This window comes from Simochromis diagramma, unplaced genomic scaffold (assembly GCF_900408965.1).
Source record: "Simochromis diagramma unplaced genomic scaffold, fSimDia1.1 OVJJ01000621.1, whole genome shotgun sequence".
Lineage (NCBI taxonomy): Eukaryota > Metazoa > Chordata > Actinopteri > Cichliformes > Cichlidae > Simochromis > Simochromis diagramma.
This window is the reverse complement of record NW_024387452.1, coordinates 213,754-233,016: the sequence shown is the minus strand read 5'-3', so window position 1 is coordinate 233,016 and position 19,263 is coordinate 213,754. Positions and strand designations below refer to the sequence as shown.

Genomic DNA, 19,263 nt, shown 5'->3' with positions numbered 1-19,263 from the left:
GAAGTTTGTCAAATCTCATCTGCCCACTTAGTGGTCCTGGAGGCGTGCAGGTCCCGCATGGCTTTCCTCCTGAAAGAAAAAGACAATTACTGACTGAGAAAAAAACCAACTATGATAAAATAATAATAATAATAATAAAAAAATAGCACATAGACAAACATAGCAAAAAGAGAAGTACAGAGCCAACAAGACTTAAAAGCTAACATTAACTGAAGTTGTCTTTCTTTTGTTTTGCAATTTTCTGTTTTGCAGAGTGACTTTTCCAAGTCTGCATACAATGGTTGTTTGGACCCCTTTAGGATTAACAAAACGTGGTATCTACAATATTAACTTTTTAATTCAGTCATTTGTGCAGTGACACATTATATTAATATACAGTCAATTACAAGATAGAAAGGTTTTTAATTATTCTACACTGCTCTCTAGTGTCGAAAAAATTGTAATTGTAAGCGTAACCTAAAACGTCATCAAAATCGCGACGCAATCTCACACGCATGCGCAATAGTGTGGAAGCTGACAAAATTCAAACTGGGTGGCGGGTAGTTGAAGTCGGTAGACGTAGAAGAAGAAGAAAATAAAGAGTACAATATATTTACTGTTGAGAGCTAGACCAAAGCGTTAAGAAAATGACAAGCACGTTGAAGGGAATTACTCTCAAAGGAAGCGCGGAGTTAGTAGCCGAGTTCTTTTGTAAGTATTTCTCTTATTTCGTCTTTTAGTCGCTCGTTTTCGACACCGAATAATTTGTAAAGACTGTCTTGTTGTCTGCCCTTGTATTGAGAATCGTGAACGTACACCATACATCGTTTCTATTCTACCGAGCTAATTGATTCCCAGTTAGTTTTCTCTCGTGTTATTCCCTTTCTTGTGTAGTTGTTTTTGTACTCTTCTGTGCCTTTCAAGTCTGAATCATATAAGCCTCTAAAGTTTACGAATACTGGAATTCCGGCGTATTTGAAGCCTTTGATTTCCCCATTGTCATTCACAGCTTTCGGCATCAATAGCATCTTGTACCAACGGGGCATCTATCCTCCAGAGACATTCACCAGAGTTACCCACTATGACCTGAGTCTCCTACTAACTACCGACCCCAAGCTGAAGAGCTATCTGACTAACGTGGTGTCTCAACTTAAAGGTATCTCAATAGTGGGCTTCCCCACTCGTGACACAACTAAGGAGAAAGTGGAATAACTGTGGAACTGAGTGAGCTAACCAACTGCGGTCTGAAGGCACTCCAGTTGTAGTTTTGGGCTTCGAGTTCTGTAGCTATATCTACAAGGCTGCTGGCTTACGGCAAGAAATCTTACTCACGGTTATTTTGGTCACTATGGAGATGCTTTTTTCCTTCGTTTTACATATTTACTCTTAGACCTTGAAAAAAATGTGGACATATTGTACTTAAGAAAACAAACAAAACTTCAGTCTACTTTACTTTAAGTGGATTTCCTTGAACAGCAGATAGAAAAGAAAAAACGTAATTGGTGAGAACTGAGCTCACAGCTTGGTGGGGAGTGACTTTGGATTTTTATGGAGAAGACAAAGTAAAGGCAAAAGCCGTAGTGAAGTACAAAATAAGATGATGTTTGTGAACAATGAATGATTTTGTCAATTTATTTTGCTAATTCGGTGATCGTCTTTACTCAATAAATAGTAACTTGTTAGTTGCGATTGCTGAGTAGGGCCACGTGGTGGTGCATTTCCCCCTCCCCTTTTTGTTGCGTTGAATTAGATCAGAGTCAGAATCGGAAAGACTTTATTTATCCCCAAGGGGCAATTAACGTACAGCAGAGCAGCATGATGTTGAAGATGAACTCAGATGCCTATGAGACTCATGCCTGAGATTTTAATTGGTATGACCTGGCATCTTATGATCAATGTTAAGTAACATACAAAGCAGCACACGTGAGTTTCCATTCCCATGTTACACAAATTTGTGTTAAGCTACTCTTAGCTCTTGTCAGGTGAACTACAAGCTATTTCTGGTTAAAAACGCTGGATTTTTAATTTTTGATTCACCAATTTTTGATTTTGCCATAAATACTTATGTATGTGAATGAGGAAGGAGATCGGTGCACCCTTTTCTGTCCAAGGTGATGCCATTGTAATATTTTTTTATTTTATTTTTTTCCTAAATCCAATGCCCGCAACTGTTGATGGCTGCCTCCTCAGGTTTCTTCCTGTTAAAAAGAAGTTGTTGTTTTTTTATTCCCATGCTTGCTGTTCTGGGATCATCTGATTGTTTTTCTTTTTAAGCCTGTGGGGTCTTTACTTTAAAGTATAAAGTCTCTTGAAGCAACTGTTGTGATTTTTAGTGCAATGTAAATAAAGCTAAATGGAGTAAATATCTCTGGCTTGTCAGTTCAAGTTTAATGTAATTCGTACCAGAATATTCATATTTTTGGGTGCATATGTCAAATCACTCAAGCTCTCAGTTGTGTAATGCTAAGAGTAGTGAAATTACAGAATACAAATCAATCATCATTTTTCTCACAGAAATTGTGGTCTCTTGGATACTATATCCAAGAGATCACAATTTTGTATCCACAACTATTGTGGATACAAAATTCTGTACATGTTTGTATTATGTTTTTAGGGTGTTTAACTACCTCTCACTTTGCATAACAAACTTTAATAAGTGTTGTTTGCTCTTTTGGTGTTGCAGAGTGGCTGTTTGAGTGCACTGTGCAAAAGCTGGTGTTGGTGATCACGTGTCTGGAAACCAACGAGGTGCTCGAGAGATGGCAGTTTGACATTGAGTGTGACAAGTCTGCTAAAGAGAGCAGGTCAGGACCTCTATTACCTTGTTTGTTTGTTTGTTTGTTTGTTTGTTTGTTTTGTTTTAAAGGCTCCATGCTAATGGTCATTAATTTGCTGTCTCCTAATTCCAACACCTGGCATGTTGCACTTGTACTTCCCCCACCGTCAGTTTGAGTGGAGTGATATATTATATAAATTGTTTTGAGCTTCAGGTACCCCAGGTGTGGACTATCAGGTTCCTGATTGGCAGTACCTGTGCGCATGGACTCTGCAACAGTGATTAGCTTGTCTCATTACAGAGAGATATTGAGATGAGATTCTGCAACCAGTGGCAATCTGGGACATGAAAGATGATAATGCTCAGCCCACCGAAGAGTGTGGTTTATCAAACTACCGCCAGAATTTGGGAGTAGGGAGGATGCAATGGTCTGCCTACAGTCTAACCAATTGTCGTTTAGTTTTGTGCCGTTTGTGCTAAAGTGATCAACACAATTAAGCTGGCTGACTTACAACAAATGCTGGTGTGATCAGTATGAGAAGGAGCTGCCAGGCTGTTCTCCAATCAGTTGTAGCAGATGACTGCCTCTTCCTGAGCCTGGTTCTGCTGGAGTCGTCTTCCTCTTTAAGGACAGTTTTTGAGAATCTGCTCTATCTTGACATGATTGTGTTGCACAGTTCTTAGATGCACATTCATGCTGTTGTTACTCAAGCAATGATATTAAAACCTTAACTCACTGGTATTTGGCAAATTAAGGTCAACCCCTGCAGCAGCATGAACTCATGCTGTGTGTCATCTGCAGCCTCAGTAGCAATCTGACCAGGTTGTGTTCAGTTTTATATAAGCCCTTTCCACTGCAGTGTCAGATTTCCATGGCTTGCAAGAGAGAATCCATTGTTGGCTTCTTAGGTTGCATCCCATGAGCCTCAACATTAGGTGTGTTGTGAGTCTGACTGCTTTTATGCTTGGCACTACTGTATAGAATTAATATAGCCATTCAGTCAACTTCACCCAATTTGGTAATTCTCCTCTGACCTCTTCCATTAGCACTGGATCTTTTAGATCAGTAGTTTAGTTTCTTAAATCAGAATAACTCGTACTGCTACTAGCTAGCATGACGGAGTTTATACAGCTGGGTGGATGCTATGATGTTACTCATAGTGAACTTTATTTTCTTCATAAGGTTAGTTAGTAGAGTTGCCAAACGCCCCGAAAAAAAAGAATCGTCTAGAGAATCTAGAGAATCGTCCCCCGTTTCGTGTTGAGCTGAAAAGGACCACAGTTTGTCCCGTACTTCAGCTACAATGGAAAAAATAAACACACAAAGCTGGATTTATTCTGTCGTTACGCTGCACAGCTGTTTCTTCTTCTCTCATCCTCTCCCCCTCCCTCTCCTGTTGCTACTTCAATCATGAAACTGATCAATGATCAGCTGATTGTCTCTCTTGTTTGTTTTTATCGCCCACTTTGCGCCAGAAAGAGGAAACCGCCGGATGTCGCGTTAAACAACAACAGCAGCATGTTTAAGCTTGATCAGCTGTTAGAATTTATTTAATATTAATTTCCAGTATCAGCTGATGTTTGCTGGAGCCACAGCTGTAAAAGCTGCTGGTCATGGTGTCGGTTTGGATATGTGGTGAGAGGGAAACATGAAGATGAAACCAGGAGATGTCCTTACTGGATCATCAGAGCTGAACAGGTGATGGAGAAACAGGTTTACCTTTTAGGTGACATGAATGAGTTGAAGGGAAGTTATAAGGGAAGGAAGAAATACACAGATACATCTGTAGATTCGAGACAGAATTCACAGTGTGTTTTTGGGACTTTCAGGTGTTTGGACCAATGTTTTATTTTCTGATCAAACCAGAAAGCTTTAATGAGCAGCTAGACTTGTCTCGCATTAACTGGCTGAGTTAATGCCAGTTAATGCAACGTCAAAGCAGCTGGAATCCATATATGTGCGTGTTCATGGAGCTGCATTTTCACCTGCTGGAAATCACTACCTGACAAGTTTAACTGTCTTCAAAACATTGCAGAGGCCTTATTGACAGTATTTGGTTCTACATATCTGTGTGAGCAGATTTCCTCTCACATGAAGAGAGTCCTCAGGTAGCCGTCTGAATGCTGGATGCTCGGAGCCCTGTGTCTCTGAGTGGGAGACCAGAGATCAGAGTGTATTAACAAACATACCATATTGGCTCAGTTTATTTTTCTTATCATTGTTGCGAGGAGACCATAAATAGCATTTGTACAGTTCATTTGCTGTTATGGATGAAAAAGTGTCTTTTTATTTTTTTTGTTTCAAAATAGCTGAAAGCTATTTGCTGATAGCTGCGAACTATAAAGTGGTTCTCTATAGTGTGTAACTGTTAATATAGAGCGTTATTCAATTTCTTGCTAATACAATCATATGGCACACGGACTTCTGAGGACATTTTAGATGCACTCATCATCAGAAAGGTTGCCTACCCCTGCTCTAAGGCATCTGGACAGATCTGTTTACTTACACTTATTGACAGGAGTTGAATGGTGCAGACTTTGGGTTGGTTGGCTGATTTGTCAACACAGATCTGAATTTGTATGTTTGCAGTGGATTCGTTTTTTTGTTTTGGTTTTTTGCAATAAAATGACATGAAATTTGTACTTTAGAAGAGTCTTTACAACAGATTATGTCATTTGGTTAAATGAGCATCTGTCATTGCACTCAACTGACTATTGTTTGACTAATAAATGATGCATGTTAACTGAGTTCTCATGTGTCACCCAGTGCACCCAGAGAGAAGTCCATTAAGACAATTCAGCATGAGATCCGCTCAGTTATCAGACAGATAACAGCCACTGTTACTTTCTTGCCCCTGCTGGAGACGCCATGTGAGTAATGAGACTTTTGACATTTGAGCCTTTGATGTGGTGGTTGGGTAATAATTTCAACTCCTCCCCTCAGGTGCTTTTGACCTCTTGGTTTATACAGACAAGGACCTGGTGGTTCCAGATAAATGGGAAGAATCAGGGCCGCAGACCATTGACCAGCCAGAGGAGGTGCGTTTGCATTCCTTTACCACTTCAATCCACAAGGTGAACAGCATGGTGGCGTACAAGAAGACTGAGTCAGCTTAAACTTCTAAACCACATGAGCTGTTACAGCACCGACCACTGATTCTCATAGAAACCAGTAGATCTAACACTGCCGTGTCTTTGTTCACTGCCTGTGCGTGACTGGACAACGAGGACCTGTTTTCCTTTGAGCTTCACTGTGTCTTATTTGTCAATATGATAAGGACATGAAGGAAATGTGTTCTTTCTACACTGATGTAAATATTTCTGCCAAGTGGCATTTGTCTGTAGAAAACAACTGTCTTTTCTTTAGTCTTTTGCTTTCTTTCATTCTTTCAGTCTGTTTTAGAAGATAGTGGTATATATGTTGAACTTTTATAAAATGACATAAATAAATGCATTTTGCTTTTTCCCAAAGAAGTGATTCTGTGGTTTTCTTTTGTTCAGGAGGTGCCAAGGTTTTTCATCGTGTTATTTATTTTGGAGCATTATATAAAAGATATCACATGGTTTTTGGAGCCTTGAGACGATGCCGTCTTGGGGTGCATTTCAATAGTATAAGCTGATCTTTTCATCAAGGTCAAGAGAAGTTAGTTTGGAATGCACTCTTTTAGTAATGTGTTTTAATAACTGGAAAGCACACTGACATCCATCCATTCATTCATTGCTTGTTTAGTACATTTGAGAAATCATAGACAGCACACAGGAGACATAGTAAATAAGTATTATTTAATGGGACATACTATTCACTTCGCTCACAGTGTTGAAAGGTGTCGACAGTTGCAGATGTGTAACACCATCATAGTACCGTATCAGCATATTACATTTTGCAAAAGAAAACCCACAATTCTCTTACCTAAAAAAAAATCCATCCATCTGTCGTGTAATGCCCTCTCATATACATGCAAAAGAAAAAACTGACAACCAAGCAGAGAGGGTTTTTTTTTTTTTTTTTTTCTCCAGAGAGCACAGAGGCTAAGCTACAGGCACAAGTAAAATAGTCCTGGAGACTTATTCAATGTACAAATGACAACCACGGACACAAATTAACTTTCTGAGCATGTACATCTACAAAAGTGCTTGAGTTTAAATGAGTCTGTCATGTCCATTAGTAAGCTGTTCATTAAATGAACCTATGTGGCTTCCAGACCTCTGTGACTCCTCATCAACAGTTTATTGGCTGGACAATTAACTGTTTTACCAGTTCTGCTGATTCAGCAGTTTCATTTACTAAAACATTTCAGAACTTTTTCTTTTCTGCATAAAAAAAAAAAAAGTTCTGAAGGGTAACAGTAGCATCCTTCAAAACTAGATATTAAACATTCTAGGTGTAGAGAAAAATGTCATAGTAATGTTGCATTTTCTATTTATTCCTAGTGTGGACATGCTGAAATCACTTTTACTGAGGAGTAATTGTTCCTTCTTGCCGGATCAGCAAAAACCTGCATTTCTAGATAACATTTTCTAGATAATTGTGTGCTTTGACAAAAGAATGACCTTACAATATAGACTCTAATAAATATATAAAACAAAAATAAATATGCAATAGTTAAGACAGTGAATAAAATGTACGAAAGACTCAAACCCACGTTGTGTGTGTGTGTGTGTGTGCCGTGAAGACATATAACAAGTCTATAAGATTATTGTGACACTAGTATACTACTAAGTATATAGTAGTTGCATTGTTTTCATCCCACTAGAATGGTGCTAATGGTGCTAAAGCTCCATGAACACTGGAAGTGACATACTGAATACAGACCATTCAAAGTGAATCACATCCCACAACTTCAAGTGATTACAGATGAAATAACCACAGGCAAATTCTTTGACTGTTCAGGCAGAGTAGAAAAGTGCTAAATAAGAATCAGTCCGTTTACCATTTCCTATTTGCTAAGGGAAGATTTTTCTTTTTTTAACCGAAGCAACTACCAATAGGAATAAAGAATACATATGAACTGGAAGTAAATATGTAGAGCTTCCAGTGTATACAGCTTAACCATTCAGTGTTCCCTAAAGTTCACTACCTGTCACAGATAGTGTAGGTGAGACCATCAATATGAAAGCCACTCTATGCAAAAATAACAATGTCTATGGTAATAAATATAGCTTAGTGCTGACTTTGTTATTATCTCTGGTGAGTGAGAAAAAATGGTGGTGACAGGATAAAATGACCATGACCTCAGAAACCATGATTTCTTGTTATGGACACATTTCATTCCTTTCTGTTCATGGTAGGGCTTAGCTGTAAAACTAGCATACAACTTTTTAACGAATGTTTGATAGTGGGGGTGGAAAGGTACAACTTTGATGTTGTTTCATAGTTTATCTGTTGTGAAAAGTACTCACAAGAATTACGGATACTGAAGAGAAACCTGGGGGTTGTTCTTATTTTACAGGAAACTTGACCTCTGACCTTGAGATCACCTTGACTTGAGAAGGTCACAGGACTCAGACTTATACACTATTTTAGGTAGCTGCACCTGTGGTATCAATTTCAGAATCCTACACAAGTTATCTGATTCACAAATTTGGATGTTGATGCTGCCCGCCTATCTGTCAGCGTAGCCCCAAAATGATGAGGAAGATAAGGAACATTTCTTTGAATTAAAAATTTTCTAAAGTGTTATATTTTATAGGGAAATTGGTGAATTTAACATGGAAAAATTTCTTTATTTGCATAGTTTTCAGTTTAGAAATCTGAACTTTGAGGCATCAGACAAAGAGCGATTCGGAAGACCCCTATGAGCAGAACACCAAGGGAACAGTTCACCCTGCCCGGGATAGGGTCACTGGGGCCCTGCCCTGGAGCCAGGCCTGGGGAGGGTGCCCGCGGGCGACAGTCTGGTGGCCAGACCTTAGTCCATGGTGCCTGTCCGGTCACAGCCCGAAAAAGTGACACGGGCCCATCATCCTGTAGACCAACCAACCCCACGGCTTGGGCTCTGGAACCAGTCCCCTGGAGAGGGCTTGGACTCTGTCCCAGTCTAGTTGTCCCTGGTGAGAGGCGAGCTGGAGTGGGTATCCTAGTTTCCCCTCAGCTTGCTGCCTGTACGTGGTGAAGAGAGAGCTGAGTGTAAAAGCAAAGCTTTCAATTTACCGGTCAATCTACGTCCCTACCCTCACCTATGGGTATGAGATGTGGGTAGGGCCTAAATCCTTGGCTCCTACGTGAGCACGTCCCACCAGGAGGAGGCCCCAGGAGAGACCAAGACCACTGGAGGGATTATATCTCTTGGCTGGCCTGGGAATGCCTTGGTGTTCCCCGGGGCAAGCTGGAGGAGATGGCAGTAAATGGTTCTTAACAGTGCTTTTCTGCTCTTCTGAGCACTCAAAGCGCTTTACACAACTTGTGCATTCACCCATTCACACCCATTCGCACAAGCACATTTCCTTAGTGCTTTCTAACTAACATTCACACAATTCAATTCAATTTTATTTATAGCGCCAAATCACAACAAAAGTTACCTCAAGGTGCTTTATGTTGTACAGTATATCCTATAATAATAGATACAGATAATAGATATCTATGTTTTTAGATATAAATAGTGAAACCAGCATTACCAGAAGGATATCTCATATGTTGATCTCCTCAGTAAGGAGTGTTTGGCTGTTGTGTCACTGTAACATCACGAGCTGCAGAGCTGCTGAGAGAAACTGAATAATAATAATAATGGATTGGATTTATATAGCGCTTTTCAAGGCACCCAAAGCGCTTTACAATGCCACTATTCATTTACTCTCGCATTCATACACTGGTGGAGGCAGCTACAGTTATAGCCACAGCTGCCCTGGGGCAGACTGACAGAGGCGAGGCTGCCATTTCGCGCCATCGGCCCCTCTGGCCAACACCAGTAGGCGGTAGGGTAAAGTGTCTTGCCCAAGGACACAACGACCAGGACAGATAGCCCAGGGATCGAACCGGCAACCTTCCGGTTACAGATACGCTTCCCAACCCCCTGAGCCACGGTCGCCCCAAGGTCATTCATGAATGTTAGGTATTTTAGTACCATGGGAGCATTTACTGGATATTGTTTTATAGTGACATTATGCAGGAAAACTCTGTCATTCAATAAGGCCCCTTTGTTTTAGTTATTTTTCTCTTTGACCCAAGAATTGATGTGTGAGAATCACAGGCTGGTACAAGGTTGAAATACCACAGAGATCACTCCCTCAGCTACATTAGTTTCTTAATCTTTTAGGAGATGCCTGTTGAAGACCAAATGGTTTGTTTCAGATTTCACTAATGTAAGAACTCTTTGTTTTGTGCCTTGAAAATATGTCGCTGAGATAATCATAATTGTAGCTGAACTGATACACTACACAAAGGATGCTTCTTCACCCAAGGGCAGGAAGACGCTCCCTTATCTTGGTCTGTACTGGTTTAAACTGAGAATCTGCTGTCTCATGAATTTTACCCTCTATATAAACTGTTGTACTTGTGAATAAAGTTGAGTCACTTTGGGAAGACAATCTGAAGCAGTCTCTGTTTTCTTGTTCTCCCAAGCTGCTCCCGAGCTCGTACTAACACGCTGAATGGCATGCTTGAATATTACTTGAGAATATATTTGACTGTGTTACAGACTAAGGGACATTCTCTGCTGATAGGTGAAGGTACAATCTCTGCTGATAGACGTCCACGCCTCGAAGGAAGCCGATCCACGGATTAGGCCCTGGAAACCGTTTCCTTCAATGAATGACATGAATGACCTTATGTCCATAAGTTTACAACCCAACTATATCTTCTGTGGGTATTTAAATATTTAAGGAGAAAATAAGAATTAATTTCTTTCAGGTTCCAATGTAAAATAAGTAATCTATATAATATATCAGGCATTACCCCTTTTTGCTTCTGTTTTGGTTTTAAAAAAATGCTGAAATAGGAGAGAAATGATCAGACTATCAGAAAAGAAGGAGCATGTGCCTCTGTCTGCTATCATCTGGCCAAACCATGGTCACACTGCCACCTGCTGGGACAAAGATGTTATGACAGCTACAGGATTGTTTAGAAACTAGATAGACCTATTTAGTTGAAATGAATTATTTTAGGGCATTTTCAAATGAAAGTATTTCAATATGTAGTAAAATGATGTATAAATTATTTTTTTTAAAAGTATAAATTATTTCACACAAACTTGATCACATATAAATATAAATGAAAGTCAAATCTCCAAAAACCAGGGAACCCCAAATCAACTGTGTAGTATATTCATTTCATAATTTTTCAGCACTAACCCATAATATTTTACAAGGACATGGTTTCTTTATATATATTCTAATATTAAGCACTTAAAGTGTTCATGAAACATTCATTCAATGCTTCAAACATGGGGGCTAGGTGGCGTGTACTGTCTTACCCACGAGCACTTTATAATGCAGAATGGAGGAACCTGGGACTGATCCACTGATTTTCTGAATATTGGATACGTGCCCCTCTTTCAGAGCCATAAACATTACAGGGTATATAACCCACTTAATAAATAATTAAATAATAATAATGTTAATTTTCTTAGCAACATATTCAGTCATGGTTGTAGGTGCACCCAGGAGAGCACGCCATGTCATCACAGAGCCTCGGTTTATTTTAACATAAATGTAGCAATTTCAAATTTGACCTGATGATGGCAGTGGTTTTTCACACCTACACTGCCAAAAGCCAGTTAGTTAGACAGAAGTGTGTGTGTGTGTGTGTGTGTGTGTGTGTGTGCCTTATTTTCACACTTACTGTCAAATTTGGTAGAGAACGACTCTGTTGACCTGCAGCCCTGATCATAGGCTCTGAAAATGGGTTTGTATAAAAACTCTCAGTCATTCCAATATTTTTCTCAGCTCCACTAAAACAAGGTGTAAGTCTGCACTATAATCGCATCTTGGCAAACATCTTGACAAAAAGGAACGAGGATGAAAAGATAATGTACTGTGAAAAAGCCTTAAGCCAGCCTAAAAGTCTTTATTACCTTATTTCCTAGGACTCAAAGTTTTAGTCTAGCCTTTGACCTTTGTGAGGAGTTGTGCTTTCTGAGTGCTCTTGTTATTTTTAAAGTGTTATTGACTGTTACGTGCCTGTGTTGGTGGGCAGTGGCGTGCACAGACATTTTGGGGGGCAAGTGCTCCAGGGGGAAAAAAGGGCACTTTTTGCATATGTGGAAAACCTTTTCTTTTTATAATAAAAAAATCGCACAGGTTAAATGCAATTTGACTTTTATTTCAAAACATTCTCTAAAAATCAAAAATCACACCACAAAAAGATAAAATATGTATCCAACTCTAAACTACATACATACATATTCTCAAGTGTCCATTAAATGGAGTGTACTGCTCTAAAGAAGCATCCTTCTTGGTGCCATGTCTTTGTAGATGTTGATGACCTCGTTGTAATTGATCTCCACATCTTTCTCAATGGCCAACAAGAGGAGATCAGACAACCTTTCTTCTCCACACAAACTTCTTAGTTTATTTTTGATTATTTTTAGCTTTGAAAAGGATCTTTCAACTGTCGCAGTTGTCACTGGTAGTGTTGCGTAGATCTGAATCATTTTGACAAAGGCAGGAAAGATCAGCTGGCCATTGTTTTCCCTCAGTATCAGAAATATTTCTCTGAGGTCTTTTGAACTAAAGCTGGAGTGGAAGACCTTTAATTCTGTTTTGAGCTGGTCCTCATCTTCTCCATAGAATTCACAGAGGATGTGCACAGCTTCAATGGCTTCTGGGTTTGGTGGGCCTACCCAATTAGCATGCACAGTTAAGGGCTGGAAGGACTGAATGATTCTGGCCGTTGGGCTTCCAGTATTGTCCCCTTTGAACCTCCTGTTCAGTTCCCCAGTCATGATGTCCAGAAAGGTGAAATATACACCACTCCTGAAATATGCCTCCACTGACTCAAACTGAGCACCTACTTGAGACACTGTGGTGCTGTGTTGGAAACGCACTGGAACTTTCCGCTTTCTCTCCTGACCAGGCACCACGGTAGGTACTGGAATGTTGAAACTCTCTGCCTTCTCTGATGCACATCTAAATATCTCTCCAAATTTCTCCTCAGACCTCATGGTTTGCAATGTGTGAAGCACACCATCAATTACCTTGTAGGCAGTGGAATGGTCCAACCCTTCTTCCTGCAGAGAATCTGATGCCAAAGCAGTGACTTCGAATACTGGTGTGGTGATTTCCATGCAGAGAATGAACATAAAATTAATGGCATTTCTGTACATCTGAGCATCACCTTGGGCCAGGTTAGGTGGGTCACTGTCACTGATGTCATCAAGGAGCATCAAAATGGCTTTCAAATTTCTCTGAAGTGCCTTCAGTGCTTTTTCCCTGCAAGCCCATCGAGTATCTGACAGCTGCTGGAGCTCCATAACACGTTGTCCAGGAAAGAGAGACTCCTGAAATTTGACCAAGGCAGCATGACGCTTTGGGGAGCCTGAGCAAAAGGCATACAATTTCTCCACCAAGTTGAAAAATGTCACAAAATGCTTGCTGGACTTTGATGCCTCCACTAGTACCAAATTGAGGCAATGGGCTTTGCAGTGCACATAGAGGGCCTTCTCATTGTGTGCACGGATTCTAGCTTGGAGACCTTTATACATGCCACTCATGTTGGCTGCTCCATCATAGCCTTGACCATACATGTTCTTCATCTCTAGGCCATTCTTTTGCAGAAGCAAGAACACTGTATTCTCCAGCTCCTGGCCTGTAGTTGTATCAACATTGCACACTTCGATGAATCTCTCCTTTATTTGCATATGATGAAAATATCGCACAACAAATGACACTTGCTCTTTGTGTGAAACATCAGAGGTTTCATCAAGTAGAATGGAATACATTTCAGCCTCTTTTATTTCACGTTGTATCTCCTTCCTGATGTAAGTTCCTAGTGCTGCAACGATGTCATTTTGACTTCTGTTGGAAAGCAGTGACACCTGGGGCCTTGTCTTGGTGGCTTTAACTGTGGCAATTTTTTCCAAATGCATTTTCAGCACACTATCGTAGCGGGAAAATACATTGACTAATTCACGAAAATTGCCACGGTTATCACTGGACTCACTCTCATCATGACCTCGGAATGCTTGTCCCTGACGTGCAAGATACACTGTTAGGTCAATTAATCTTGTCAGGATTTCTTTGTTTGTCTGCCTCTCTCGCTCTCCAACTTCCACCCCTTTTACGTCTGAAACATCAAATGCAGACTGAAGGGCCTTTTTCTGGAAATTGATCCATCTAACCATGCTTGTCATGTGCATCTCTGCGCTGGAGTGTTGTTTGATTTTTTCAAGAGCAGTACTCCACTTTCTGATGCCATCAGTTGTCCAGGCTGTTCTGCTTTTATATTTTTCATCCGAGAGGAAAAGCCGACAACTAAAACAATGCATTGAATTAGCAGTGGGTGAGTATTCCAGCCACACATTAGCAGAAAACCACTGTTTCTGGAATGATCTCCCCTCAGTTTTTGGGTAAGGTATATCAGGCTGACATGGGCCCACATTGCAGCACATTGAAACGTATCTGTCATTGCGCTTTATTTTAAATGTATGGATGTGTGTTGGATCTGTTGGGTATTGTAAAGCTGCTAACTTTGACATTATGTGATCGATCTGTTCTTCCTCATTGTGGTCTTCAGAGAGCACTACATCAGTGTCTGTAGGCCTAACTGAACCTGTTGCTGCATTGGTCGCGGCTTCATCTGTTTCTATATCTCCCTCTTCTGCTATGCTGGTAGATGGCATAGAGCTGCTTCCCTGCTGTGACTGACTACAATGGAACAATAATAATAATAATAGTATTATTATTTATCATAATAATAAGCTTAAACAGATAGTTTTAATAATAACCCATACTGCAAGTCTTGTAACATAGAAATAACTTTCGTAGGTACAAAATAATAGTTAGCTCAATGCCTGCTGATTAAGTTCATTAAAAACTAAGTGTGAACAGCTTTTAAGATTTTTCAATAGAATTAACTGCAAGGAGCAGGTTACATTAAAACATTAAAATAGAACCTGACTCTGCCCTTGACTCTGACCTTTCATCTTCATTTTCCTTTGCTTTCATCCAGGAGAGCAGAAAACTGCTTCCCTGGGCTGCCTGTTGTAGATCCCTTTCTTTCTCCTTTCTCAGCCTCTCTTTCCTAGGCATTATGCTTGCTGAAATTAGTAAATAAATAGACCAAAATGTATGAGAACGAATAAGACTGACTGTGGTCATTACAAGAACAGGGCAGAATGGTCGTTTTCACAGGCAATTGGGAACTGCCTATTTTTCCTTTAGCAAATTAATGTGTTAATGTTGCCAATATGTTACACCAAAAAAAATTAACATGTCTAACCAGTGCTTCTCAAAACTTTTAACATGCACCACTCCCAACACCGTACCCTTCAAACTACCAATAACAACGTCACTGTTCTGTCACAATCAGGTCACAACACAGTGCGTAAATGTCTGCGAGCATCGCTGAGTCAGTAACAACCAGTTAGGCTAAAGACTGCATCTTTAGACAGTTGGACGGTGTTCTAACTTTCTCACAGGAGACACCTACTAAAGACAGTCAAAGACATTAATTTCAATCTTACCAAAGTAGGACAGTAGTTGACGTTAGTTATGGAAAGGCTAATCCACAAAAACGGAGAAAACGTCCATAATTCTATTATTCATAATCATGTCAAGGTTTTAGGTTTTTCTGCAGTTCCATCTCTAAAAAGTGTGATGTCTTCCCGTCACTGACTTCAGTTTGAAAACTTTGTATTTATTCACAGATTTCCGTGAGATCATCCTAAAATTTGTAACGAAAAATGGGCTCAAAAGAGCCCTCTGCCTAACGGCATGTAGCCTATAGCATAACGTGATATTTTCAATAGTGTATGCAAAAAGGTCGGAATTGATGGAGAGTGGGGTTGCCTAAATGGTTTAGGTTACATTTTAAATGTGTCGTTTTTTTGTTTATCCATATGGATGGATGGAGGGGGCAAGCTGGCAAAGTTTGTCATGTGCAGTTTCTGACAGGCTACTTCACAACAAAACAATTGCAGGTTGGTCTTAGAGGGCAAACAGAATAATTTCACTCGATTCATGGGTTACCTGACTGGTTGGGAAGGGAAAGAGCTGCCGTGTTGTCCGCCGTGGCTCCCAGTCGCTATAGTTAGCCTACTATGCCTACTCCAAGTAGTCCTATGTCATGCCGCTGCTACACGCCTCACAACAAATGAACTGCAAGCGTGTTCACATGACACGGTGACAGTGAAAAAGCGACAGGGTTCGGGTGTCTTTGAAGAAGGGGCACAAATCAAGCCATTATTTTCACACCTTTTTAAATCGCGCAGCTTTAAAAAAAAAAAAAATCACGTCTTTCAAAAGGGCACTTTTTTGGACTGAGGGCAAAAGGGCAAGTGCTTCAGCACCACCTCTATCTGTGCACGCCAGTGTTGGTGGGTTATCTGTTTCTTAATGTGTGTATGCAAATTCACCTGTGCAGGGGCTCGGCTGTGATTGGTGGACCTAAGGAACGGCCTGATGTAACTGGTTCCTGCTGTGGACGTGAACTATAAAAGGGCGACCGAACAGCTGCGGTGCGGGGGGTGTGGCAGACTTCCTGTGTACTTACCTCAGGTCCAGACGGAGCAGCCGTAGCAATAGCTATTTGGTTAAAGGGTCGGGCATGTGTGTGAAGTGCGGGGCAAGTAGGGGTGAGCTGCCGATTATTTTGGGAAGCCTTCTTTTCTCCTGTGTTTTTAGACCAGGAAGGTCAGACTGTGTTATTTTTTTCTTTTCTTTTCCGTAAACAGGTCAGAGGGGAACCGAAGCCTAGGTTGAGTTTTGTTTGTTGTGTTGGCCTTAGCTCACCCCGAAATCATACACTCCCACTACCGTGAGTGCCATTGTTGTCAATAAACTGTTGTTAAAAGTCCGATGCTGTGGCTGTGTCTGTTTGGGCGTGGGAAGTCACGGGACACCCCGCTCTTGTTACGGTCATTTCGAGCCGGGTCGTAACATTGACCTACAGATCTCCAGGCTTTCTGAAGGTCTTTCAGAATTTACCTTTGGCTGCTTTTTCACTTACTTCAGTCCAGTCCTTGTGCCTGAGCATTTTCTTGTTTGTTAAATCACCTAACACTAACCTCTGTATCGTTTAAGCATTAGAAATGTGCTTAACTCAAAGGATGAATCATCACTGTGGAGGACAAAAGAAAATTCCAGATTACATAAGAAGTGGGTCAGATCATTTCGTATGTCAGTGTGGAGGATGTCAGGAGAGAGGTGCAACGTCTACAGACATCCGTGAAACACAGTGGAGCCTCCATTATGCTCTGAGGCTTAATTTCAGCCAGTGCTGTTGGAATCTTGTCTTGTTGGAATACATTTACCTAACAAGCAAAATATTGCTGGTTCAATTCCTTAAGGCAGGGGTAGGCAACCTTTCTGATGATGAGTTCCATCTAAAATTTCCTCAGAAGTCAGTGTGCCATATTTCATTTACCATTTACCATATGATCACATTAGCAATAAATTTATTTACGTTCTATATTAACAGTAACACACTATATAAAACTCCCTTATAGAATTATATTCGTTCGCAGATTTTGTCACCTAGCAGCGAATAGTTATCAGCTATTTTGAAACAAAAAAAGACACTTTAAACATAAAAACTCCATAACAGCAAATGAACTGTACAACAGAAAATACAAATGCTGTTTATGGTCTCCTCACAACAATGATAAGAAAAATAAACTGGGCCAATATGGCATGTTTGTTAATACAGGGATACACATGTTAATCTGATCTCTGGTCTCCCACTCAGAGACACAGGTCTCCGAGTGTCCAGCATTCAGACGGCTACCTGAGGACACTCATGTGAGAGAAAATGTGCTCACACAGATATGTAGAGCCAAATACTGTCAATAAGGCCTCTGCAATGTTCTGACTTGTTGGTATATGTATGATTTCTGTACATTTTACGTCAGATAAAAACTTTGGTTGTGAGATTCAGATAATTATTTAATAAAAGCTAGATATGTTAAATGAGAATAAGAAAGAAAAGTATTTCTTTGTGCCCCCCTTTCCCTTTTAGCCCTACATGGCCCCCCTGGCAAAACTTTGCTAGACCTGCTCCTGCACAGTTACCAGCTGTCAGCGTAAAAAAGGATCCTGGTGTTATTTGTCTCTCAGAAACGGTTCATAACTTCCCTTCAACTCATTCATGTCACCTAAAAGGCAAACCTGTTTCTCCATCACCTGTTCAGCTCTGATGATTCAGTAAGGACATCTCCTGCTTTCATCCTCATGTTTCCCTCTCACCACATATCCAAACCGACATCATGACCAGCAGCTTTTACAGCTGTGGCTCCAGCAAACATCAGCTGATACTAGAAATTAATATTAAATAAATTCTAACAAAAGCTGATCAAGCCTAAACGACCTGCGCTGGTTTCTTCTTTCTGGCGCAAAGTGGTAACATCAACAAATTAAATTTCTTTTAGCAATTTTTTTTAATGTCACAATTCCATCCCTGCTCCTTTATCCGGGCTTGGAACGGCAAAAGTGACCTGAAAGAGGCACTCTGGTGGAGTTACTTTGTGTGTGCGTGTTTATAAGTAGTTTTAAACCTTGTAATCAGCATAACAGTAAAAGAAGAACTGACTGCGTTACAGTCAGAGTGGGAGCAGCGGCTTCGGTCATTTGCAGTTTGGACGCATAGGTGTGAACATCTCCTGCAGCGGGGGGAGGACTACCCCCCACAAAATAATAGATATATATACAGTGGCTTGCAAAAGTATTCGGCCCCCTTGAACTTTTCCACATTTTGTCACATTACAGCCACAAACATGAATCAATTTTATTGACTGGCAGCTGTACTTGCAGCAAAAGGTGGTTCTACAAAGTATTGACTCAGGGGGCTGAATAATTACACACACCCCACTTGTCAGCTATTTATTTGTAAAAAAATGTTTGGAATCATGTATGATTTTCGTTCCACTTCTCACGTGTACACCACTTTGTGTTGGTCTTTCACGTGGAATTCCAATAAAATTGATGTGCCAGTTTATTATCACACCATTTATCACACCAATTATCACACCATTTATCAGCTCAAACATCCAACGACATGAATGCTTTAAAAGCATCAACATCAGCTCTTCTCTGACAGCATGGTGGGAGTTTCTAAAATTGACGGCGTCTTCATTAATCCCATGCAAACGTACACCTATCTGGAACAACCCTGACATATTACAAAACAATAATATGATAAACTTTTCAGATTGGAGTGGTAAAGGAATCAAATATTTAGAACATATACTAGAAGGAACAGAATTTATTTCATTTGACGGACTAGTTACACAATATGGGATCAACAAGAAAAGATTTTTAGAATATCAACAAATTAAATCCATAGTAAAAAAGAAATTTAAACCGGGTCAAGTTGAACTACAAACACCACCAAGTGTGGTTCAATTTCTTACTCTTAAAAC

The 19,263-nt window shown here is 40.3% G+C and overlaps 1 protein-coding gene across 1 annotated transcript; it reads left to right on the top strand.

Annotated features, from left to right (window-relative positions):
- Positions 1-505: 505 nt before the first annotated feature.
- LOC120722826 (mitotic spindle assembly checkpoint protein MAD2A-like) lies at positions 506-6,226 on the top strand. Its single transcript, XM_040013968.1, has 5 exons — positions 506-690; positions 989-1,135; positions 2,663-2,783; positions 5,523-5,626; positions 5,700-6,226. The coding sequence occupies exons 1-5, from the start codon at positions 627-629 to the stop codon at positions 5,870-5,872; spliced, it is 609 nt and encodes a 202-aa protein (XP_039869902.1). The 5' UTR covers positions 506-626; the 3' UTR covers positions 5,873-6,226.
- Positions 6,227-19,263: the final 13,037 nt, after the last annotated feature.

What these genes read in the sequence shown, in the direction of transcription:
- LOC120722826 (XM_040013968.1), top strand. Translation starts at nt 627, where the DNA reads ATGACAAGCACGTTGAAGGGAATTACTCTCAAAGGAAGCGCGGAGTTA. An exon ending in GTTAGTAGCCGAGTTCTTTT is followed by an intron (nt 691 to 988) that starts GTAAGTATTTCT and finishes TGTCATTCACAG; the next exon opens with CTTTCGGCATCAATAGCATC. An exon ending in CGTGGTGTCTCAACTTAAAG is followed by an intron (nt 1,136 to 2,662) that starts GTATCTCAATAG and finishes TTGGTGTTGCAG; the next exon opens with AGTGGCTGTTTGAGTGCACT.